Source organism: Saimiri boliviensis, chromosome 3 (genome assembly GCF_048565385.1).
Source record: "Saimiri boliviensis isolate mSaiBol1 chromosome 3, mSaiBol1.pri, whole genome shotgun sequence".
NCBI lineage: Eukaryota > Metazoa > Chordata > Mammalia > Primates > Cebidae > Saimiri > Saimiri boliviensis.
The window spans coordinates 100,396,365-100,422,871 of record NC_133451.1 but is presented as its reverse complement, the minus strand read 5'-3'; the positions used below and the strand labels follow the sequence as shown (position 1 = coordinate 100,422,871).

At 40.4% G+C, this 26,507-nt stretch overlaps 1 protein-coding gene across 6 annotated transcripts in view; it reads left to right on the top strand.

Annotated features, from left to right (window-relative positions):
* Positions 1 to 2,681: 2,681 nt before the first annotated feature.
* Positions 2,682 to 26,507, top strand: part of LEF1 (lymphoid enhancer binding factor 1) — a 124,955-nt gene continuing 101,129 nt past the window's right edge. For 4 of the 6 annotated variants that reach the window (XM_039468019.2, XM_039468020.2, XM_039468017.2 and 1 more), the window contains exons 1-3: positions 2,682 to 4,251; positions 6,683 to 6,749; positions 8,161 to 8,294. In XM_039468019.2, coding sequence (XP_039323953.2) covers positions 4,039 to 4,251; positions 6,683 to 6,749; positions 8,161 to 8,294 — 414 coding nt within the window. In that variant the 5' untranslated portion in view covers positions 2,682 to 4,038. Of the gene's footprint in view, positions 4,252 to 4,866; positions 5,522 to 6,682; positions 6,750 to 8,160; positions 8,295 to 26,507 lie in introns of those variants that run through there. The other 2 variants (XM_003929467.4, XM_074396538.1) reach the window with 1 other exon arrangement.

The following is a 26,507-nucleotide window of genomic DNA, read 5'->3' as shown; positions in this document are numbered from 1 at the left end:
AATCCAGCCAGCCCCTAGCAATTGTTTTCACGGTCGGAATTAAATCACATCAAAACGCCCCCTGAAACCCACATCCTGAAGGAGTGAACCTACAACAGTCAACCTCCAGTCGTTCGCTCGAGTTCACACGAACAACTTGCCTCTACATCCGAGGGAAGGGGGCGGCGAGCGGCGGGTGCCTCTCCCGCACCGCACCCACCACATCCCGGACCCGGGATCCCACTCGCACCCGTAGAAGCGGCTGCTTATGTTAATAGCAGCCCCCACACGAATTAGAAAAGACCGCCTGGTGACAGAATTGCCTTTGCCAGGAACTACACTGAATCCGTAAGGGAGGGGCGGAACGTCTTCCTGGGGTTACTTTGCCCCTCCTGCGTCCTCCTGCTTTTTCCAAAAGACAGACTTCACGTGGAAATGTCACCCTCTCTCCCAAACGAAGCTTTACAAATTTGGGGTGCATGATTTTTAGTAAAGCCCCTTATGAGTGCTGCTCATCAGAAGATTTACGACAATCCTAAAGACAATCGGCCAACACCAGTTACACCACTGTAAAGAAAACAGCCACCAAATAGAGCAAGGTGCTGGGTGATTTCGTTAGAAACAATGTTTTCAATGGACAGGGTCACGGTAAAATACCAAACGCAGCCACCTACTCTTGGCCCTTCAGATAAACAGTTTCCCCTAGTTACTGTTGTAAAAATTCCCATCTTCTTGAACTCCTGATCTTCAGGACACCTGGAGCATGGACTCCAAATGACTCGAGGAATCCAGAGAGTTAACATGAAGGAGAAAATGGGATCTGAATTAGTTTCAGCACTTAAACAGGGGGGATGTAAGAGTCATCATTTAATCTCCTTTTGGTTTCCAGAAACTGCCCCCTGGCAGTTCTGTGTTCCCCCTCCCCCTCCTAAAGGTTTGATGAAAAGGATCCTCTACTCTGCTTTGGTGAAACTGCATTTTCCACTTCTTTTCCTATTGGCCAAACTGGTGCAGTTTATGAGAGGACTTTTGACTTTATTTTCCCTTACGTCTTTTAAGAATGGGGCTATAAATGTCTGACACAGATACATGTTCACTTCTCTGGGATGCTCACTCACACTGGCGCCTAACTTTAACAGAAGTGACATACCACCATCATCCAAAAACAAAAATTGGATTTCTCTCACACTGTAGCAGAATATACTCTTTTTCTTCTCTTGAGGCACAACATTGTCAGTTATTAAAAATGGATTTAATGTTTTACTTTTCCTGGCTTCCTTTACCAGCTCCTTAACTTCACCCCAACTCCCAGATAGAAGTTACATGTGACTACTGGCCATGTTCTAGGGACCAACTAAAGCCTTCATAAAGTTTTAAAAATTGCTTCCTAGTAAATTCTCATTCCCAAGAAGAAGCAGTTATTAGTAGGTGAAGTTTTAAATGCTCTTTTAGATAGAGGATTATTAAAAATCTTTACCCGTTCGATGTCCAGCAGTCTGAAATTTCACCTTTAGGAAAAAACGACGGATCTTTGCCTGACCATTCCTATAAAATAGAGCAAAATCTGATTCTGTAATGTTTTCCTTATTTTCAATTTGAGGGCGATAAAGATACATTTCTTTATGTCCTTTGTTTACTGTTCTGAAGTTTTACAGATGGCTACTGTATTGGATATAATAATTTTGCCTAGATTTTTAACTGAGGGGGTTTGAGAACCAAGGGACAAAATGTGTTTTCAAACTTCAGCCTCCCTTCTCTTGTAACTTTCACAAAGTATCTCCTGAAAACTCCTATCCTTGTACAAAATGCATCAAAGAGACAGTGGAGACTGGGGAATTTTTGAGGTTGTGTTCGGATTTGCATCTTCAAGGGTCCCTTTCAGCTTGCAGTCCAAGGTGCCAGGGACTGCCCCATCCTCCCTCCCTCTTCTGGCTTTGCTCTCCTGAGTCTTTTTGCCTTCCCTTCTTGGATTATCTTTTCATTCTCTATGAGGTTCCCACACACTGTGGTGTGTCTCTGAAAACCCACGAGAGACCTAGCATAATTCTCCGTACATCCCGTGGTGAGGACGGAATGAAAGAGATATTGTTTAAAAAGCAATAATTAAGATCCAGTCTTCAGTTCCTTCTTCCTCGTCATATTTTTTTCTCGGTAAGCCTGAAGATTTTATTTTTCTCTAGCGTGTTCCCTTGTATCCAAAGAGCGTGTGTGTGATATTATACTCGGGAAAGCCACAATTCTCTTTTTCTTGTTCTTCTGCTCTCTCTTATTAGTTGAGCAATGTCTGTTATATTTTCGCCTTTTCCTTCTTTTCTCAGCCCCGGATTCCCGCCTCTCCCCACTGTCAGAGCATCTATCAATGTGGTGTCGATCACAGTGGCGGCGGCTTTCTCTTTCATCTTCCTCCCCCTGCCACAGCGAGGGAGGGAGAGTGGGAGGCGTCAAGGAGGTAGGGGAGAGACTGGCTGAGGAAAAGGAGTGGGTGGGTGCGGGCCAAGAAAATAGATACTTAGATGGTGAAGTTAAGCCATTCGGGCAATGTTTCTTGTCAATTTCACGCGGGCAAAGCGTGCCTCTCGGTGGGTTATAAGCAGCGCCCGGTCCTTCCTTCTCTCGCCAAGTTGTCTGATCCTTCCCTCCAGGCGCGCGCACGCGCGCGCGCGCGCACACACACACACACACACACTCTCACACACCCCAAAACCAAGACTCGTCCTACAGGATCTGGGAAAAGAAAAAGAAAAAAAAGCCCTCAATCGCCACCTCCTTCTCGCCGGCTCCCCCTTACCCCCCCGCCTCCCCTCCAGCGGGCAGCCAAGGAGAGCTGGAGGCGGGGGAGGGGAGAGGGAGGAGAAGCGACGCAAGTGGGTAGCTTTTCAGCGCCGGCGAGGCGCGGGAGGAGGAGAAGCGGTGGGGAGGTGCAGCCGCTCACCTGCGGGGCAGGGCACGGAGGAGGGACCCGGGCTGCGCGCTCTTGGGCCGAGGAACCCGGACGCGCCCGGAGCCTCGCACACGGCCAAGCTCGGGGCGTCCCCTCCCCTTGGCTGGGCGAACCCAAGGGGCGCAGCTCTTTGCTTTGACAGAGCTGGCCGGCGGAGGCGTGCAGAGCCGCGAGCCGGCGAGCCAGGCTGAGAAACTCGAGCCGGGAACAAAGAGGGGTCGGGCTGTGTGTTTGTGTCGGCTGGAGCTCCGGGCAGAAGCTTTTGGGCCCGAGGCCCCTGCTGTGACTCCCCGAGACTCCGCCGTGCCCTCCGCTGCGGAGTCCCGGTGCTCGCCGGCAAAAACTTTATTCTTGGCAAACTTCTCTTTCTCTTCCCGTCGTCTACGGCCCCCACCTTCTTGTCCTCCTCCTATAGCAGATTAAATGAACTTCGAGAAGGAAAACCGAAGCAAAAGGGACGAAAATAAGAAGCTCTAAAACGGACATCTCCAGCGTGGGTGGCTCTTTCTCCTTTTTTCCGCCACCCTTCAGGAAGTGGACATTTCGTTATCTTCTGATCCTTGCACTGTCTTTGCTGGGACAAACGGCCTTTTTGCCCAGATCCCCTCTCTTTTCTCGGAAAACAAACTACTAAGTCAGCATCCGGGGTAACTGCAGTGGAGAGGTTTCCGCGGAGACGCGCCGCCGGACCCTCCTCTGCACTTTGGGGAGTCGCGCTCCCTCGAGAACCGGCGTCCTCCGCGAGCAAATCCCGGCGACGCGGGGGGCGTGGGGTGGCCGCCGGGGCAGCCTAGCCTAGCGCGCGCCTCGCAGACGCCCCCGGAGGCGCCAGCTACCGCGGCCCTCGCCGCCCAGTGCCCTTCGGCCTCGGGGGCGGGCGCCGGCGTCGGTCTCGGAGAAGCGGGAAAGCGCGGCGGCCGCAGGGATTCGGGCGCCGCTGCAGCTGCACCGGCTGCCGGCCGGCGGCCCCGCACTCCCCGCCCGGCTTCCGCCCGCGGTCTTCCCGCACGAACCTTTCCAACTCTCCTCTCCTCCCCCACCCTTGAGTTACCCCCCTGTTTTTCCTGCTGTCGCCGCGGGTGCTCCCACCGCGGAGCGGAGATTACAGAGCCGTCGGGATGCCTCAACTCTCCGGGGGAGGTGGCGGCGGCGGGGGGGACCCGGAACTCTGCGCCACGGACGAGATGATCCCCTTCAAGGACGAGGGCGATCCTCAGAAGGAGAAGATCTTCGCCGAGATCAGCCACCCCGAAGAGGAAGGCGATTTAGCTGACATCAAGTCCTCCTTGGTGAACGAGTCTGAAATCATCCCGGCCAGCAACGGACACGAGGTGAGCGGGCCGGTGCCCCAGTCCGAGAGGCGTGGCGGGTCCCTGGGAAACGCGGAGAGGGAGGAAGGGAGCGAAGGCGCCCGGCAGCCCGGCCGAGAGTCCCGAGTCGATCCCTCGTTTGTTTTGGGGTGTGTGCGTGGCTGGGCCCCCGGTCCGCATTCCGTGTGTGTGTGTGTGTGTGTGTGTGTGTGTGTAAACTTCAAGTGGATCAGTTTAGGGGGTTCGGTGGCTGAACGGTTGGTTCGCGGGCAGGAAAACGTGCCCTTAACCCACAACGTTTCGCCTTCGTTCTTTTTGTTGGGGCTGAGAGGTGCCACGCTTTAAAGCGAGTAGGGCTGAACAACGCTACTGAGAAATTCTTCCGTGGGACGGAAAACAAAGTGCACCCGCTATGCCTCGGTAGACGTCTCTGCAAAAGTGCGTTAAACCACCAAAGGCTTAGGTGGGGACTAGCAGGACGGGAGGCGGGAGGAAGGGGAGGCGGGCGTGGGCCGGGGCAGGAGGGGCCGTCCCAACCACAGCCGAGCCGGTCCGCGGGAGCTGGCCGGCCGAAGGTCGCGCGCCCGGGCTGCGGGGGCGGTGCGGGGCTCAGTCTCTGCGGCCGCCGGTGCCCCAGCGCCTAGGTCGGCAGCCTGGAGCTTGGGAGCGCCGAGCCGAACCACGCCAAGGGTACCCCTTGGCTGTACCGCTCCTGACTCTAGTTTTCTCCAACCTCCATCACTTGGAAACAAACCCACAACTTTTATTTGGGGTTTGGGCCCAGATCAGGCCTTAAAGCTACGTGGAAGAAAGGCGACTCCGAGCGGAGAAGCCGCGGAAGCCGGGCACCAGTCCGGAAGGGTCGAAGGCGCTTTCTCGGTCCTCTGGCCCGCTGCGGGCGATCGAGCCGGTAACCTGAGTAGAGTAAATAGAGACACGTGGGTGCTGGCGGAAGAAAGCGCGGAGTCGGGCCGCGCGGGAGGGCTGTTTGAAGCCGCGTCCAGAGCTGGTGGCGGATGGACCCAGATACCGGACACTCCACTGGTCACCCTTGTTCCACAACTGGGAAACCCTCTGGAGAAAATCCGTTAGAAAAGTCCTGACACCCGAATGATTTAACCGACGTCTTTTCCCTCCAAAGAAACTTGGAGGATATACCTTTTTTTCCCTTAAATGGCATCCTTCTACCTCAAAAAAGAAAGTGTGTGGTTTTGAGGGCGGGGACATTTTGGGTTTTAAACTGCGCGTTTAAGAACACCTCAGAGCTGCCTTCTCTATCCCAATGGCAGAGGTGAGTACCCATTTCGAAAGGCTGGGGGCCTGCGTTCAGAGAACAGAAGGGTGTTCTTTATCCGTTGAATCCAGTTTGAGAGGGGTGGGGGCGGGGGTAGGGTGCACCTAACCCCGCATAAAAGATTTGTGACTATTGTGTGTACTGGGATAAGGAGGTCAGTGTGAGGACACACTTCCAGAGAACCAAATGACATCCCAAACACGGGCTTTTTGCCAAACTCTCCTATTTGTAGAGCAGCCTCTTTTTCTATCCATTTTGCTAGTCCTGCCTTAGTCCATACATAATTTTGCCACCCACTTCATATTCCCCACACTTTTCTGGTCCGGGCGGACACTGAGTTGGAATCCGAGCACTCGGGTGTTAAAGCGTTACCCTTTGCTAAGTGTTTAGTGGGCATGAGGAGGCCTGAGCGTGAAGGAGTTATACCACTGATTTGCACGTGGTTGAGTCTGTCTGGGTGGATGGTGATTACCAAAACTGATATCAACGGGGCTACCTTTTAGATGTCTGTAACCTGAGTCTCTAATTTTCCTCCCTGTAACCACAGAACCGTTCTACTTTTGTAAGCCTGCACTCAGCCAGCCATAGTAGGTTATAAGCTCGAGTGGAGCTTCTGCTGGAACTACGCTCAGGATAGTTGCCTTAAGACCTCATCTGAGTGGTTGGCTTACGTTTAAATGTCACTTTCAGTTACAAAATGATATTTTAGCCTTCTTTTAGTGAGATCTGATTGAGGTGAACAGTGGTTGAAGAGGCTATCAAAACCATCAACCCCATTAGCTACTACTCCTATCATGTTAGGCATCCAAGTAGCTACTACTCCTATCATGTTAGGCATCCAAGTAGCCTTGATATGGTTTAATAAACAGCAGTCAGAACACCATGTGGATCTTTCCCAAATTTAACTATATTTTTATTGCTTTTGTTACTGTATATATGTTTTTGGTCTTGTGTGGCCAATAATCACTCAAAACTACATGTTGACAAGAAAAAGATTTTGCAGTACTAAACACTAGCACATGTTTCTCAGAGTAGTAAAACAAAGTTGTCCCGAAACCTCTTCCTTTGAATTACCAGCGCACACGCATTTATGTCATTATTGTCACAAACTCTAAGGTGATTTTTTTTTCTTTTGGGTGTGGGGATTCATGATATTAGGTGGCCAGACAAGCACAAACCTCTCAGGAGTCCTACCATGACAAGGCCAGAGAACACCCTGATGACGGTAAGATAACCGATTCTAATTCTGACTTTAGCATATAAGGTGTGCAGTTTGTATAAATAGGTGTGTTTTGTTACTTTTAAGTTCAAGAAACTGGGACTAGTCAGACTATGCCCTCTATTTTAGTAAAATGGTAAAGAAAACGCAGGAAACTTATGGCTTACCTCTAATGTATATTATTACATAATTTAAGAACTGTTTTTGTATGAGTTAGGGACCTTTGGATTTCAGGTGGGTTCCAGATTTTTTGGAGAAGAGGGGATGTCTATAACGAATTTTTATCTTCCTCATCTTACCTTAAGTTCCAATTAGCCTAGTTCTTTAGTTTTTTTAAAATATATTATTAAGAAGAATGACAGTATTCATCATTTTCCAACCAGAATAGTTGTGAGTGGATTTTCACTTGCAAAATTGCTTGGTTTTGTTTCTTATTACAGTGAAATGGCAGGCAGTGAATGAGCAGAGCAGAATCTAACTAGTAAAAATATACAATGTATAATTAGGAATGTGCATATCAGAGATGATACACTTTCTCCCTATTTCTGAATCTTGCTAAAAACTTTTAAAATTACATACATATGCATTTAGACTTAAGGAAAATTCCTTGTGACTTTAAAAGAATCAAGTAACCTTAGGGTTTCCTTGTCAGCCTGTCTGTTCTCTATTAATTACTTAACCATTGGCCTAACTGAAATGAAGTGTTTTTACATACAATATGTTAACCAGGAGAAAGGAAGAGAATTATATATTAAGCTTCTTCCTCAGCTGCAAAAGAGTTGCACAGATTAACAAGAAGAAATATACATATTGAACAAAAATTTCTTTGGCAAAGTGATCTAAGTGTAGCACATAAAATTAAGCCTCCCAGAGTTAATCCTTTATAAATTTGGATAGTTGCCTGTATACTAAATAACAACTCTCTCCCTCAGTAGAATCTAGAATTTTTCTAGAAATCTGCAAGCACAAAGTAGGTAGAATTTTTGAGTTTCTCTAAAAGGCAAAACATGTAACTTCAAGTAATAAATATCTCTGTGTGTGTGTGTCGCTAGATAGCCTAATATATTTATATTACAGTTTTAGATTTGTGTGTGTTCTGTATTTTTTAGTCCAGTTTGTTAGTATTAGAACAAATTATGTTCAATAGATAACACGTATTTTTGTGAAAACATCAGTCAGTAGTGGAAGAACTGTTTGAACCACATGTTTTTAAAACATCTGGTTTACTGCTAAGCTATTTAAGAGAATAAATACTGTAGATCTAAAATAGAGCATAATAATCCAGTTACAGTATTTTGTAAACAAACCTTTTATGTAAGGTCTGATTTAACTTAGAACCATTAGATTTTCAGATGAAAAATATAGCGATATAAAAGGGAAGTCAGTGCATCATTGATTGTTCTTTGGATCCTCCCAGGAAAGCATCCAGATGGAGGCCTCTACAACAAGGGACCCTCCTACTCGAGTTATTCTGGGTACATCATGATGCCAAATATGAATAATGACCCATACATGTCAAATGGATCTCTTTCTCCACCTATGCCGAGAACAGTAAGTAACATGCTGATGTTGCAAATTATGTTCAGAAGTGCAAATTGATTTGTATTTTGGCAGAATGTTTATTTTTCCAAACTCATTGGAAATGCTTTCACTATACATAACCATTCATTGCTAAATAAGAGCTGTTACAAGGAAGGGCCACCTTAAAGTAGTGCTACCTTTGATGTCTTGCCTTTGGAATTTTAGTTTTTGGCTTATTGGTTAAAATAAATATGTAACAGATCATGAGTTATAAGATCAAGTGAAGTTACATCAGCAAATCCATTATTTTATAAGTTGTGCTTTCTATGCTGATGAGAGGGAAAAAATTGATTACTTTTAAAGCTACATAAGGACTGTATAGCTTTTAAATTAGTTTGTCTAAAAGGCAAAACACAAGCTATCTAGAATCAAGGCGGCTTTAGCTATTTGGAGCTAAACGTTTGTTATGTTACTTTGGCTTTTAAAACAGTGTCTTCTTTTATTGTATCAGCTAATGTTTCTTTAGGATCAGTTTGGTGGGGGAGGATGAGCTATTTTTACTCTACCGACAATTGTTGAGAAAGCATCACTCAAAGATAACCCTAATGAAAGTTGTTCCTTTTTTTTTAATCTTGTGGTTTAGTTAACTTTTAAAATTCTAAAAATGCAGTGGTATTATAACTGTATTATGCAAATGCATAACATTATAAAGAATTTCATGTTTGTTATTTGATATTTTTCTTAGGAAGTAGAAACCTCATTTATATAGTGAGAAAACACCGAAATGGTAACTTGTGTAGTAGGTAGATGTAAAATGTGCTGGTGATGGAGTTCTCTCTTAGAATTATCCCACCAGCTGTGGTGATGGATTTTTTTTACTGACCCATCAATATATTTACCTTCTCTCCAGCCCCACTCTCCCTTTACCACCTAACCCCCAGTGAAAAACACATGTGTATGGGTCTTGGGGATTAGGGTTTCAAGTCTCACTGACAGCCCTGGAGGTCACATCTAGTATTGTAAAATGGAACCTATAGTGTTTGACTTATTTGTTCAATGTTTCTACCAACTGAAAAAAAATCAGTCAGAAACATCTGGGAAGAGTAATGTTGTTAATACCTTAGTGAACAAAATCTGGAAGTGGGGAGATTGACCAAAGCAACAGAGAATATTGGCTCAAAATCAACAGTTATCAACAAGAGTATTTGTGGTTATCATGATTATATGTAGTCCTCAATTGTTGAAATGATACTTATATCAAATATGATCACTTTGTGTGAGAACTGTGATTTAGATGTTATTGTAGTTATTTTCCCATAAATTTCAAAAGGATATTTGATCTCTCAGGGAGTAAGATTTTTCTAATTTTTATATAGTAGTTAAAATGGAGATCTTGGGGTTCTAATCTTGAGGGAGATCTGATGGTTGCTATAGGAAATAGGTATTTCATATTTTAAGGCTTTTCAAGTATTTAATGATAGAGACTTCTGTGTGATGAGGATGAATCTCCTACCTAAAAAGTGAATTAATAAAAGCAAAAATAGTTTAATATTTAGAGACCCATCAAATAAATTATTTGGTTTTAATTATTGTAGGAGACTTTACATTTTTGAACAAAACATGGAAACATATAGATAACTCTTTAATATTTGGGGAGGTTATTTGTTATTTTTTTGAGGGGGATGAAGAAAGGAAGGAGAATAGGTTTTAGATAAGGAATAATTGAAGATTCCTGTTAAGTCATTTTCAGAATAACAAATAATCTTTCCAAATCAAAGTGCAGTGTTGGTGACAATAGAAAATAGCCCCCAAAACAGTCTTACATTTTTGAGCTGTGCTTATCCAGCATTTGTGGAATCGATTCCTTGAAAAGATCAGCTACTTACCATTTCAAAATGATAATTTTTAAAAGTCAGTATAATGAAAATTTGTTGGTACTTACAAGTAATCCCTAAGAATATTGAAAATTAAGCTGATCTTCCTCTTTATGCCGGCATTCTGCCTTGCGTTTCCACAGTCTTGTCTCCCAATCTACCAGCCTACTAGGCACTTTGAAATTCCGATAGTAAATATCTTCTGATGGAAGGTATTTATTGTTAGTTTATGTATGAAAATTTTGAGGTCAGTGAAATCAAACAGTCATTCATTGTTTAGGAAAGATTTGTGGCCAGAATAAATGTTGGTCTGGGTTGAGTGTAGGAAAGGGGTGTGGTCAGGAAACAGTTACCTTACCCTGTTATCTGATGCTTTACTTTATCCTGTTACATATTAGGATGTGTTTATTTTAGGCGAGTTTTCTTGAGATATTCTGCAGTTTGCACAATTCCAGAAGCTTTTCAGCTGTAACCACAAGACTGTGTCAATTTTTTTTTTTTTTTTTTAGGGTCCAACCGAAGTGAGTTACAATCTTTGGTTTTTAATACCTAACAGCTGTTTTTAATGTGTCTGAGATCAAAAACACTAACCGGAAGACAGCCTCTCTTCTTCACTCCTAACCACACTTCTGCCTTCTTGCTCTTTAACTCTGTCCTTAGCAGGGCTGAGTGTTTGTGTCACTGGCATCTGCAGTGATAGATTCTCATCTAGGGTGTCAGGAGCATGGCAACCATTTGTGTTTGGGCTTAGGATGGGAGCATCCCTTTGGCCTCCTGCTACTTGAATTTGCATTACAAGCAATTGCTTGTTTACTGCATCTGCTTCCCAAAAGTGTTAGGACTGGAAAAATACCTGGGGTTGGGGAGGGATCTGACCACTCCTTCCCTGAATAGTCTTCTGTTTGTATGTAACTGCAGATAATCCAGAGGATACCAGCTATGGCCAACTGGTCTGCAGAGAAATGTTTCCCCTGGAATCTAATTATTAAAAGTGCATATGTTTTTGCTTATTTTTTAGAAGAACGCTAATGTAGGTATGCATGAACAGATTTTACCTATGACCAGTATACAGTATTACCTGTTCAGGAGAACCACTTTCACCTACTCAGCTTTTTTCCTTCTCGAGGGGAATTTTAATTGGCAAATTACATCCTTCCAGAACTGGAATCCTTAGGGATATAGTGTCTATACCAGAAATCTTATGAATGGGTCTCTCACAGAACTTTAAATAAGAATTCTTAGTTCAGATAAATTGGGCCCAGAAGAAAGCACCTAAGATCTCGACATGTGTGGTGTCCGCGTGAGTTCTTAGGGCACCGTAAACCTTGGCTCGAGTTGTTCTTCTTCACAGAGAGAAGAGCTACAAGCCTGTTAAATGTTTTAGAGCCAGGACCCTGGAGAGTTTATTAAAAGCATACTCCCAAACCTTTCTTTTTTTCTGAAGTTTATTTATGAAAATCCCTGTAGACCAATGGTAAAGTATTAAAAGAAAAAAATCGTTCTTTACATCCCTAGTTTGATTCTGGCAGTTGTGTGCCTGAACACCTTGTGAATGGTGAGCTTGGCTAGCTTTAAGTAGTGAAAGTTCCCACTGGCTTAATGCGCTGTGGTTATTCATCTTAGGTGTCAATCTTCCATTTGTCCTGCATGCGACCCAAATGTTTAACACCTCAGAAAAGAAACATCTCATTTCTCTTCAGATGCTTGAGGAGGGAAAAGCAGCACAGTGCAGGAAGCTGCAGCTCAGTGACGCCAAACCACAGTAACACCTGGTCATCATAGCGCTGCGAACTTCATTGTTTTTAGTTTTTTTGTGATCTTTCTAAGAGTGAATTTTTAGGTGGGAAAAGAAAGATATAGGTGTTCTCATTTCCGCTATCTTTTAAAATGTTTATTTTTTAAAGTAGAAATTGCATGAGTTTTTTTTAAAAATTATTTTATATAACTTAGTTCTGTTGCGACGTTTACCTTAGGGGAATCAACACTTTGGTTTCTGATAAACAGAATTACACCTATTAAAACTTTGTCTTACCTACCCTCCATATTTGTATTTGCTTGTAAACAGCGGAAATCTGATTTTGTCATTGTTCACATCTGGAATTAAGGAACTAAGTTGGACTTGTCTAATCAGTAAGCTTCTGGATACCACTGTACATGACATTATTGCATACCTTTGAAAATAATAACAAATAATAATCAAGGATAGATGGAGACTAAAGCTTATATCTCATGCAAGATTTTTAAGGTAGACTATCTTTTCACTTTATTGCAAGAAGCTACCGAGTTTGACTTACCTATAAATTATTTTCAGTTTTCCATTTTACTTCGTGCACTTTTTGAAGCTAAACATACTGAGTTTTCCCGTTCAAGTGGAGAACAAATTTTAGAAAGTGTATTATTCTAATTCAAATGTATATGTAGATGTCATGAGAATGTGTGGGAAAATTCCTCAGAGCTCCCAAAGTTTCCTATTTAATATATTCTAAATTGCATTGCTACAATTTGGGACAGGATGATAGTCAGAATAGTTGGGAGCTCTTGCTGTTCCCCCATCAAATACCTTATGGCCAGTTTGCTTACTTATGTGTCCCAAGGAGCCATGTTACATGCAACCCTTTCAGAGCTAATATTGCATTTACATGCCTGGTCCTTACTTAGATAGTTTTTTTGAAATGACCCTAGTAGTTTCTTCTTCATTCATAAAGACATGAGAACAACCCAAAAGCTATTCTAAAAAAAGACTACACACTAAAAAAGGCAATTAAGCCAATCGGCACAAATCTTGCTTTTGAAGTATTCTTTTCATCCCCATACAGGTCTTAGATTTGCTGTCATCCACCTCATTATTTTGATCCAGTCTTTCCTGTGGTCCAAGACGTGATTTAACAGAGCAGAGATTGGATCTCACAAATGGGACCCTCTGGACCTGAGTTTGTAGACTCACAAGTACTTGCTATGATATCAATTTTGTAGCAGTTGAGTCTTTAAATTTTTTTTAAATGTTGTTTGTTACGCAGAACCATTTTGGGTTTTTGTGATTGAATTTTTTTTGAGCAATCAAATCACTTCATTTTTCACTCCTTTTGTTCCTTATTTATATATTGGAATTTTACAAAGCTGATTTCCTTTTGATTTCGATAAAAGACTTGGAATTTAAAGAGAAAACATGCAGCACTCTCTGTGGTGAGCAGAAAATCATGTATGTTTTAGTCCCAGGTAAAAGTAGAGGTCAGCATTACATAGGTGCTGCTCTCCTAGGACTAAAAGTCTCTTTCTCTCAATCTCTCTCTCTCTTTTTTTTTTTAAACAGAATGTTCATTTGAAACTTGTCATCTTTAAAGCTGTTGCTTAAGTGATTGTGCTGAGCTGAGCCAGTCTGTAGGAAGCGAAAACTGTAGTAACCGAGAGACTTAGTACTGCTTCGTGCTAGTAGTCCTTACTTAGGTAGAAAAGGCAGCCATTGGACTTTATTCAAATAATTTAAAATATATACTTTAGGTTCATGATTACTTTATAAATATTATGATCTTGTGAAGTTCCCATCTAGGAACTGTAGACTCTGCTATGAACTCTTTTAGGTATATACATGATCCAATCTCTAAGATTTAAGAGGTGAAAGCCTTAAAATGTCCTAGAGAACAACACAGACTGAGTGGGGTGGGGGTAGGGAGAGTTGGGAGTTAAACTGTACCAAAGTGAAGAGTGGGGAGTTGAGCAGAGGACTGGACAGGGAGCAGCTAACTCAGAAATTCTGATAATCTAGCTGGCACTATTTGCAGACTGTTTGAGGCTCTGTAGAGGATTTATAAAGCCTCTGTAAAAGAGTGCATTTATATATAATACCCACTCTAGTTAAACCTGTAAACCTGCTGAAATTATCCACTTGTTATCTGTAGATCACTTACAAAGCACACTGAGCGATGGTACTCACATGCCTTCAATCCGCCCGTATGGGGAAAATTGGAAGGGCAGTGCAGAGCAAGCAAGAGTTTTGTTGCCAACCCTATTTTTCCATGTATAGGAGAAATAGGATTAGTAGAGAGGTTGTATCACAGAGTGTCTAGAAATTTGTTTTATTTTTGCAGCTAACTGGGGACAGGTGAAATCTTTAAAAAGCTGGATTTGTTGACCATTGTGTCTGCCTGTGCTCACAGATAATCCTGTGTGGAACTTGATGACAGTTTTGCAGATAAAATTTTGATGTTCATCATAGTAAATTATTATCATTGTTATGTTCACTTGTAAAAAGTTGCCTATTGCTTGAGGCAGATGGGTCACCTGAGGTCAGGAGTTCAAGACCATTCTGACCGACAGGGTGATATCTCGTCTCTACTAAAACATACAAAAATTAACCGGGCATGGTGGTGGGCACCTGTAATCCCAGCTACTCAGAAAGCTAAGACAGGAGAATTGCTTGAACTGGGAGGTAGAGGTTGCAGTGAGCCGAGATCGTGACATTGCACTCCAACCTGGACAAAAGAGCAAGACTCTGTCTCCAAAAAAAAAAAGAAGAAAGAAAAAAAAAAATATATATATATATACACATATGTGTACAGATATATGTGTGTGTGTATATGTATGTGTATATATATATATATATATATAGAGAGAGAGAGAGAGAGAGAGAGAGAGAGAGACAGAGAGACAGAGAATGAAGAGGTAGATAGAGGGTAGGCTCTCTAAAAAGAAGAGTGGTTCTAGGGTAGATTTAATTCTCTTTTATTATTGTCAGCTTCTGAATGAAACAGTCACCAAAGCCAAGTTTTAAAATTTGACATACTAAGATATATTTCTTTTATTTGTACAAGTTTATGGAGTGCAAGGGTAATTTTATTATATACATAGAGTGCATAGTGGTGAAGTCAGGGCTTTTAGAGAGTCTGTCATCCAAATAACGTACATTGTATCCATTAAGAAATTTCTCATCATTCAGCCCCCTCCGAGTCTCTACTGTCTTATCATTCGACACTCTACATCCACGTTATTTAGCTCACACTTACATACAGTAATGTGATTATTTTTTACGAAGATACTTCTATAAATCTTTATTTGTTTTAATCCTGGAAAACTTTACAATAAAAATTATAAAAAATATTGATGATATTTAATCATCTAGTGATCAGTTACCATCATAAAGTAACTGGGGGACTATCATCAGCTGTCCTCCAGTTTAAACTCAGGGACAACTGATGAATTACAGTAGTTACAATCAGCCTAGCGTAGAGTAGATACCTCAGTAAATTCTCTGAGTTAATAAAGAATGTAGAAGAAATTTTGCATGTGTGTTTTGGATATTTCCAAATGATCTGTCTTTATGAAACCAAATGCTATGTGAAAAGTAAAACTTGAAAGTGTTTGCTAAGTAATCCTTAATATTTTATTACTTTCTTTATTCTTATTTTTTGTGAATAAAATAGCATTAGACCGTGTTTTTAATGAGGAAGTTAAAACCACTCCTTAACAGAATGTTGAGTTTCCAGGTTAACTCCTGAAAACAGTCAGCCAGGGGAGCGCAGTATTGGAATAAATAAAGAATGGACTAGACCTTCATATGAGGATTTATCTTTAGAAGTACTTATCTCTTACTTAGATCCTAGAAACCTAATTGAAGAAATGGATATGATAGAAATGCTTTTTTCAGAAGGATTCTTGAGATGGAAACGCAATCCTAATAAAAAGAAAACCATCTTCAAGTACGTTTTAGAATCATATGGTGAATGCTTTTCAATTCATTTTTATTCTCTCGGAGATAGAAAGGACTTTTTTTTTTTTTTCAGTAACACGAGGTATTTTCAGGTATTAAAAAGTTCTGTCCTTTTCAAACAGACATGGCAGCCTCAGAGTTGACTTTTCCAGGCTATTGTGTGTTGTAAATTGATTCTATCCTTTTGCAATGTGGTGAGCAAAATTTTTGAGCATTTATTAGGGAGAGATAGGTAGGCAGTGCCCTGTGAAGGCTAAACATAGAGGAGAGAAGGACTAGGCTAGATGTTAAAAGACCTGAGATCTAGTGTCAGGTCTCCATCATCTTCTTCTGAAACCTTTGGGAAGGTAAAATGGTGTATTAATATCTGGCTTGCTTAGCTGACCTGGTTAACAAGAAGTTTAGACGGCACAAAGCCTGCAAAAGCAGTTTTCTAGCTGTGGCTACAGAGCAGGAGTCTAAGATGGTGTACGTCAGTGACTTGGGCCCCACCTGGTGGGATTTCTGCAGCCATAAGAAGTGTTTGACTCTATCCGGGAAACTCCAGAGAAAGGGAAGAAACTTTCAGTTCCTGTTGTGCCTTCATGCTGGCTCAGAATTTGGATACTGGCTGGAGGCCTTATGCAAACCTTTAGAAAATGTTTGCATAAATAAAAATTTGGGGGAATGTCGTTTACAGATCTGATTTTCTTCTCTTGAGCTCCCTTGCCTTGTGGTTGTTAGGAGAGCAGCAGATCTTCCTCCTTCGCACCATAATCCACTATTAAAGGGAATGAGATGTATGAGGGAACAGATTTATAAATTTCAGGTTTGTTAGCTGAAAGTCTCATATCCTTCTAATATTTGATATGAAGTTGCCAGATAACTCTTAACTACTTGAATGGAGAGAAGAATATCTTTTTGTTTAGGAGATTTTTTTTCTCCTTAATCCTATAGGAGCTAGGTTTTTTCTCCCCACTGCAAAAATTATAAAAAAAAGGATATCCAGAAGCCATGTGAAGGACGACGGGCAAGTTATTTTCTTTGCCCTCAAATTTCCTTCTGGCTTAAATTTTTCTAGCTTTCTTGTGACCGAAAAGGATCAGGTCCAAAGGGACGTGTTGGCTGGACAGCAACGAGAAATCAATGTTTTTCTAGCCTTCTGGGAAATTCCAGCTTCTATCCTTTCAGGATTTTCCTTTTTCTTTCAGTAAAATCCAGTGATTGTTAAATATTAATATATTGGATTCAGCTTTCTTTGTACAGGATTCCTCAATTTTGAACACTGTAAATGGTACCTTAAAATAATTATGGTCATATCATCTTGGTGTACTAGTTAAAATGACCCTTGATCAAGAGAAAAAGGTGCTGAAATCTTATCTCAAATATATTAGACTTTGTTTTAGCATTTTAAAGCCTGTAACAAAACCAGAAGTACTGAAGTAAATAATAGTTCCTGTTTATTACAGTTGACCTAACCAGCCGGCTATCAATCATTGCTTGAATTATTATTTTATTCTTATTTTTATTAGAATTTTAAGTTAAAACTCAGTTTTTTTTTTTCTCGAAAGGGAGAAGGGAAAGCAACTGATTTTTTTAAACTACTACCTTGTGCTACATCCTGTGTAAGGTACCTTACAGGGATGTCATATTTAATTTAATCCTAACATGAAAACTGCGGTGAGTGTTATACTCCCAATGTCATAATGACAAGGAATCCATCCTCCGGGACAGCAGTAACCTGCCCCAATTTAATACGTTCCCTTAAGGTCTAAAGACGTGTATGTTTTCATTAAAAAATAGCCCTATTTACCTTTAAGAATACAAAGCATTTATTCAATTCATCATAATATTGATTAAAATTGAAAGAAGAGCAGTTGTTATAATTTTCTTGGAAATTTAAAAAATGCTTAACCATTTTTATTAAAAAGAAATTTAAAAAGCAATACATGTTGACTAGAAAAATAGAAAACTCAAATAAGCAAAAATAATAACAAATGTGAAATTCCCAGGATCCCACTGTTAAAGATGACCACTTTTTCTGTGTGGCATTTTAGACTTCTTTCTATGCACATATATGAATGTAGTAAACCAACACTAACACTTGCTTTATATTCATGGCAATAGGAACATAATATATCATTTTGCAACTTGCTTTTTCCCCACCAACATATAATGGGTATCTTTCTCTATTAATACTCTCTGTAACATCATTTTTAATAAATTGCCTAATTTATTTAACCAGTATTTTATTGGTAGACATTTAGACTGTATTATCTTTTTCCCCACTTTATGCAGTACTGTGGTGGAATGCATATATTCTAACTAAACTTCACACCGATTCTCAAACAAATTGCCAGAATTGTAGTCAAAGGCAATGCACCTTCTTAAGTAGGAGTTACCCGCGTTGCAGTTTAACCTTAAAAACATGTTTTTTTTTTTTTTTGAGTCAATATTTAAAAATATGTACTTGTTTACAGTCAACTTTGGTTGTGGTTAGTGTGTTGGTACTGATAATTTTCATGCCTTTTCCAGTCAAGAGTCAGTCCAGCAAAGTCAGACAGAGGGAAAGTATATCATCAGCTTTATTATTAATAAGGCCAGACCACATCAGGCAGTATAATATCAACTCTATTATCAATAAGGCTGGATTGGAGAATCTGACTTGACCTGTGATACAAACTGTGGAGACTTCCTTTGATTTTCCTAAACTGAACACGCCACCAAGCCACACGCCTCTCCCACAGAGGCAGGGCTCTCACTTCCTTTAGAACCAGCGACGAGACCAAACCCATGTTTGGGCAAGCTGGCCCAACAGAGGACAAAGGGTCAGTCTGTCCTCGTCTAGTTCCTTCTTCTAGGTTACCAACGAGATGAGTGTCCTTCCTTGTAGAGAGTGCCTGAGGTGCTGGGGAGGGAAAAGGGCTGCAGCCGCTGCTGAGAGGGCAGCACTTCCTACCATTAAATGGTCAAGCTAGGGAGGAAGGGACAAGGGTGAGGTAATTGTCTCCTTAGCCATGACTTGCAGTCAGTGAGACTAGGATCCAACCAAGACAATGGTAAAATAAACAGTAAATAAGTAAGATGGCAGCAGCAGCAAAGCACTGCTGTTGGAGTCCGTATACCTAGATGCGCCCCCTCTGCTACTGATAGATGTGTATTCATACTGTCTGACCCTTGGTCTTTCCACCTGGCATTGCTGGTGGTATAACTGGAAGGTGGCCAGTGGCCTCTGAATTACTGGTATTTCTGTTAGAAAGGCAGATTACTGGCCCACTCTGCAAATGTCCTGAATCACCCATTACAAGCAGGTCATGTAGATGCACTTTTAACAAACTCTCCATTGATTCTTCCATAAAATAAATGTTGGAAAAACACTGGCACAGTAGATGCCCAGTAACTTAACTGAGGTTCAGATAACGTAAATGGCTTGTCAGAGGTCTCACACCCAGAAAACAGTGGAGCTGGGACTCCAAGTGTGGTCCTTTGGCCCCAAGCTCACTTTCTCTTCACTCAACCTATCCAGGCCCTAACTGAGATGACTGGCACTGTTCACCTCTAGTTACACCTCATGAGGTTTTCTCCCCAAGTGCCTTCCCCAATGACTGTGGAATGAAACCACATTCTGGGGCATTATTTTTGAAAGTTTTCCACACTCTGGAACCATCTGCCTTTCAAGTCTTACCTCCTCACCACTCTACCTTGTAGCTTTCGTACAATTCAGCTACATTCCCAGACCTGCCTCCTAAACCTTTTTCCAAAACTCTGTCTTTGGACTCTTAGAGCTTGCTCTTGCTGAAATGCCCTGTTCTCTCTTCCCTGCCAGCAGGGTCTTGTCCATCCTTGAAGGTTTGGGGTAAGTGGTGCCTCCTTTATGAAGTTCCTCTGGATCCCACCGTCAGTCAAGACTGACTACTCTCTCTCTTGTGCGTCCTCATGAGTCCTCACTCAGAGCTCTGTAGCCATGTTTTCTAATAGCTTGTCTTTGTGTTTGTATTTCTCATTAATTTTAACTTTCTTTAGGATAGGAAGCATGTCTTTTTCATCTTTGCTGCCCAGAACCTGTTATACTACTTGCCACAGAGCAGGTTACTCACCAGATGTTTGTAGAATAAACAGAACGGAAATTTTAAAATTTCTGGAATGGAAGGCACCAACACCAGATATCAATCCATATTTAAATGGAATCTCTTAAAAACATATAAATTTGTATTGAATCGCTAAGCTGAAATTGAGCTTAGAAATTATTTGAACATTTAGTATAGAGTCCATGCACTAGACGTTAGTCATGAGTTTTGAGTACTTAGTACGTGCCAGGAACTGTTCTAAACACCTTCTGTGTTAGCCCATTTAATCCTCATGGTAACTCTGCTATCTCTAATGTACCTGTGTTACAGTTGAGGGAACTGCAGTATAGAGAAGGTTGAGAAATGGCATCAGGGCATAGAAAAGGGTAAAGACTACTGTAAAACAGGTCAAGAAGTAGAAGGTCAGATAATTTACTCTGAACAGCTGGTTAAGTAGTGGTACCAGATTGAGGCTCAAGCCTTCACTCTCACAGCAGGGCACTTTCTGCAACTTCAGTTTCTTAGGACCATTTCTGCCACTAGCATGCAGAAGATGCTAGATGATTCTTTAATTAGTGAATTTCTCATAGGTTGGATGGAAATGATTCTTAGTGGGGTTTTGTGAGAAAAAAATGAGAAATTGTACATTTCTTTAACATATATTTGGTAGTAATCGCTATTGTGGTGCTAGTGGAGAACACAGAGTTGAAAGGCGGCCAGTTAGATGTGGAGGAGGGAAGAAGTGTGTAAACAAGGATGAGTGTTCTAGCCTGATGACGAGGGGACAGTATTAATGGAAATAATGAATTTGGAAAGAGAGTCAGTTTGAAGACAGGCAGTGATGACTTTGACTTAGGGAACATTGTTTTCTGTTTTATGCCAAGAAAACAAAATCAACCAAAATCTGGAACCAAACCATTTTACATTATGGGGGTCTTTTTGGTCCATACTTTAGTTGATGTAAGTCATTGATGCCTCACAAAATCACTTCACTTACCTGTGAAGCTCCCTGGACTTTGACCAGAAACCTCCATGTGATTATAGGAAATAGGCATTTTATCCAGGGGTGAAAAGAGTACTGGTATTAATAATATACTAGAATGTAATATTTAATGATTACATTCTACATGCATTTTTTTAATTAAATGTTTAACACCATGAAGTGAATGCTGCTAATATGCCCATGTATTCAGTGAAGAAACTGAGGTACAGAGAAGTTACTTGAATGTCCATAGTCCCAACCAGAGTTTAATAATAAGTGGTAGAGAATTTGGAATCAAAGTCAGGTATTTTTGATTCGGAGCTGGGGCCTGATTCATGAATCAGTACATCTCTCAGAAGTGTTGAGAGTAATCTTTAGTCAATAAACTACTTTGAAGATTAAAAGTATCCGTTATACTTTTATTAAGTAATGTAAATAGCTGAAATAAAGGGTCATAAGAATACTTGGAAATGGTCTTCTGGCTCATTCAACACAATCAACCATGTGATTGCTCAATGTATTCTTGAAAATTCCCAGGAAAAATTGCTTTCTGGAGTATATCAGACATATTTTGATAAGTGTCTGATTTTCATGGGAATCTCTATTGCTCACTTCTAGAGGCTGAGTGTCCCCAAGTCTTAAGGACTAAATGGATTAATCAAAATACCTGTATGGCCAAAGGTTTTGTGGTTCTTAGAATCTTTTTGGCAAATGATGTTGCTTCCTTATTACATAAGAACTGAGCATTTACAGCCAAAAATCTGCCAAAGAGCATTTTTTGCACAACAAGCAATTAAAATATGGTGTGTGCTTCATTTTTAGGAACTGTTAGTGGTGATTTTTGTGGTATCATGATGTTAGCTTAAGTAAGAGAAAATTAGTTTAGAGTTAACTGGAATTGTGATCATTCCTGAGAAGCTGCAACAGTGAGTTTCCTTTAAAAAGTGAAGAAACTTTTCTTACTAAGGTGACACTTATTAGGAACAACCTTTTCTTCTTTTTCTCAAAAGGAAGTATCTTTTTCTTTTTTTTTTTTGGTTGGTTGTTTAACAGTAATAAAAACGGGGGGAAAACCCATGAAAGAACAGAAAAAATAAATAAAAAGTACCTATGTTTCTGTCATTCAGATAGAATTGTTTCACTTTGATGAATTGTTTCATTTCATACATTCTTTCTGTATCTATACCTGTAACGCAAATATTTTTATAAATGAGCTCATAAAATTATTGTTCTATTGTAATCTTTTTTTCATTAAAAACATATTACATGTGCTATCTTTTTGTGTGAGTAAATATAGATCTGTGTCATCAGTTGTAATAGCTTGATACTATCCCGTTTTTCTGTGTGTATGTGTGTGTGTGTGTGTTTATGTGTGGTGTGTGTGTATTATGTACAATTCAGCTACATTCCCAGACCTGCGTCCTAAACTCTTTTCTAAAACCCTGTCTTTGGATTCTTATAGCTTGCTCTTGCTGAAATGCCTTATTCTCTCTTCCCTGCCAGCAAGGTCTTGTCCATCCTTAAAGGTCCAGAGTAATATAAAGTATATATATTATATATAAAAAATTTTAACATCCATAACTGAGGATAAATCCAATATATTAAAGTATATACATTAATTAAAGTATATATATGTGTATACTTGAATATACATAGGTATGTATGTAGTTTAATTAATTGGATTTATCCTCAGTTATGGATGTTAAAGTTTTGTTGTTGTTGTTTTAAATACTACAATGAAACCATGTTAAAATATATGTATAATCTATTTTGTTTATGTTACTTGTTGGCTCATAGCTTTCTTGATTTCTGAGAACTTTTTACATATTAGGTATGTAAACAGTTTTGACAAACTGTTCATGAAATAACGGTTCAAAATTATTTTACACCAACATTATATATTTGCTTCTTTACTCCTGCCTAATTGAGATCTACTTGCAAGTTGATAGGTAAAGAACTAGCTACTTAATATAAGAAAATACTTTGCGGCATTAGTTTGGTTTGTTATTTATATTTAATTTCAGGAGTGAAGACGTTAATGCAGCTACTTTGACCCTCATAGGATGGTGCAATAACCAGAAAGCACATCTCATTCCAGTTCGCTAATCAGAAGATATCTGTTGTCACATGAGTTTCTCACCTAATGCTAAAGTTTAAGGATAAACAAGTTTCCTGGTAGAATGGAGATAAATACTAAAGAATGTTTTCTGAAATGACTTATCATTCATGTCATAAATATTCACTGAAGGTACTTACTTTGACAATCAATATTCTGATCCCTGTTTTGGATACATGATGTTAAAAGCAGAGTCACCACCCTCATGAAGTTTACAGATTAGTGAGGGAGAGACACTTGTGCAAACATTCACAGCTGAACAGAGTGAGGCAGGCATGACATCGCTCCTACAACCTGGGGATACAGGTGTGTACAGAGCCTACCTCACTCACCCTGGATTGTTGCAGCCTAGTAGAGCACTTCTGGAGGACTGTCTTTATATGTGCTTTTCATTCTTTATCTGCTTTCAGTTCCATGTGGCCCATTTGAAGCATGGTGGGGAATATTGACTTGTTTACTTGTTTAAAAAGGGTGGTATAGACAACTCTGGGCTGGGCCAGGAAAGTTGCTTGATATATATATTTTATTTATTAAAAGAGAACACGTGTTAACCTAAGACTATTTAAGAATATAACTCAGAAACTCAGAACTATCTATGGAGTATTTGAAATGAACAAGTTTATAAATATTGCTGCCAGGTTTACTGATGGTTAGAAAGAGTGGAGGCCAGGACTTAGACCTTCTTCCGTTTTATGCTGTTGGTACTGTGTCACTGTTTCTTTAGTACTACCACCACCAGAAACCTTTACCTTGTGTAAGGCACTTACTCTGTGTACTGTTTAACCACATTTTAAATCGGTGTTGTTAAATTTGACTACAATTTGAGTTGGGCAAACAGAATCTTACGAAGGTTGGTAGGTTCCCATTTATTTACCTATGTCGAGTAGTGGCTGAGAGCACATGCTCTGCATCTGAAATGCCTGAGCTCAAATCCAGGCTTAGATACTCACTACGATGGGAACATTACTTTACCTTTTTGTTTCTGTTTCTTTACTCGCAAGTACTTTAAAAAAATTTTCTGACATCCTAAAGATAGTTGGAAAGAGTAGGAAATGACTATTTCAAACATATTAGTTACCACATATAGAAGATATCTGGTCACGATTCATCACAGGGAATACTATACTGCTAGGAATAAGGTATCAACATAGGACTGTGAATCACAGGCTAGAAGATATTAGATCCCATTTAGTGAATAATGGGAAGCCATCAGAAAGTTACATAATACAGGATTACATGCACTAGATTTTATGAGGGCTTCTTATGTATCTATAGAGGAAAACAGATTAAATTTTTAAAAAATAAATGTTTCCTCCTAAGATGGCTGAGTATCAGGAAAAAAAAAAAAAAAACAGAGGCCTCTGTGTAGTGGTGAGAGAGATGTGACATTTAAGCTACAAATGAAAAAATGGTTCATAATTCAGGGATATCTGACATGTTTGTTTTTGTTCTTATTTGTTATTTTAATAGTTCTTGAGTTAATTTAATATTTATTCAGATTTGAATATATCATATACCTGAGAAAAACCTTTTAAAGACTTTTTTTAGACTTTCATTGTTGCTAGTCTCATGGTGGGGGAAACAATACTGACATGGTGTTAGGCAAGTCATTGACTAGCCGTGTATCCTTGAACGAGTCCCTGACTTCTTCATGCCTGCCTGCCTCCTTTCCTTTTTCCTTTCCTTCCCTTTCCCTCTCCCTTTCCCTTTCCCTTCCCTTCCTTTCCCCTACCTATCTACCTACCTGCCTACCTACAGGGCCTCTTTGTAATCCAGGCAGGAGTGCAATGACGTAATTATAGCTCACTGCAGCTTCAACTTCCTGGGCCCAGGCGCTCCTCCTGCACTTCCCAAAGATTCAGGTATGAGTCACCACACCCCACTGAGCCTCAGTTTTCTTACCTGAAGTTCTGACAAAGGACTGTTGTGTCGACCAAGAGAAACACAGTCATGTCAGTGTGCTTTCCTTGTTGAAAGGCTCCTGAGTTTCTTATGATGCCAGACTTTAGAGCTTACTCAAAGAAAACACACTTGGATTTCTCTCGTTGTTTTATCAGTACAGGTTGAGTAACCCTAATCCAAAATCTGAAATGCCTTCGAACTCTGAAACTCTTTAAACACTAACATGAAGCTCAAAATAACAATAATAACAAACTTGTCAGAGCATTTAGGATACTGATTTTTCGATCAGAGGTACTGAACTAATGGATATATAATGCAGATATTTCTAAATCTGACAGAAAATCTAAAATGCTTCTGGACCCAAGAATTTTGAATAAGAGATACTCAACCTGTACTGAAAGCATAAGAATTTACTTCAGTGCTTTAAGAAAGGAGGTTTTTTTCTGCTCTAGAGGTGAAGGAAGGTCTGATGGTATGAGAAAGGTAGAAGTTTGACTAATACTACTTTTTGTCTGGTTCTGGGAGGGCATCTTATTCACTAATAACTTTGTAGGGGCACCACAACTGCAAACTTATTATACCAAATCAGATCTGGACATCTAACATGAATAATTGCACCAGGTTGAATTGCTTACCATTGAAGGTCTGCCTTCAGAGCACCAACCCATACCTACTTTCTGCTCATCCTCTGCTCACTCTCTCATAGAATCCTGGAATTCCTTGGCCCCAGTCATCATCCAGATGCTCCTTTTCATGAGCAAACATTTGGTATTTGAAAGTCACAAGGTCTCTGCATGGACAAAGACTGAGCAACACAGTTGTTTGTTTTTACTAATGGAGAACATCTCCAGGAGAGCTTTTCCTCTGACTTTTGTTTAATTGGGATAGGAGGAATTCATTCACTTATTCATTCAGCAAATGTTTTTTCAGTGGTTACTTATATTTAAAACAGTTTCATTTTTATTGAGGTATAATTCACTTTGCATGCATTTTATCCATTTTGAGTGTATACTGTAGTGGTTTTAGTATAATATTCACATAGTTAGTGCAGCCTCATCCACAGTCAATTTTAGGACATTGTCATCACCTGGGAAAATAACCCCATAGCCTTTAGCTATTATCCCCTTATCTCTCATTCCCTCAGTTCTCACCCGGGCCTAAGCAACTGCTAACCTATTTTGTCTCAGTGCATTTCCCTATTTGGGACATTTCATAAGAACACAATTATATGCACATGCAGTGTGTAGTCCTTTGTGACTGGCTTCTTTTACTTAGTGTAATGTATTCAGGGTTCATTCATGGCACAGTGAGTATCATAGCTTCCTTTTTTTTTTCTGCTGTGGCTTTCCATGGTTCCATCTTGCATCCTGAAAGTTAGATCAGTACAGTGAGGAAAGGAGTTGATTCAGTCTGTACTGGGAGGAAGGAAAATCAAATCAATTGATATTTCAGATATCTAAATCTGTGGTGAGAATTATTTTATTGCAAGTCCTCGTCAATTAAAAATTTGGGCTACTGTATAGTTATTTATGAATTATATAACTGAACTACATAATTATCTAATAGCTGTTATTTCAAATAAAATTGATAATTTCTCATTATTTTGGTCAGCATCTTGG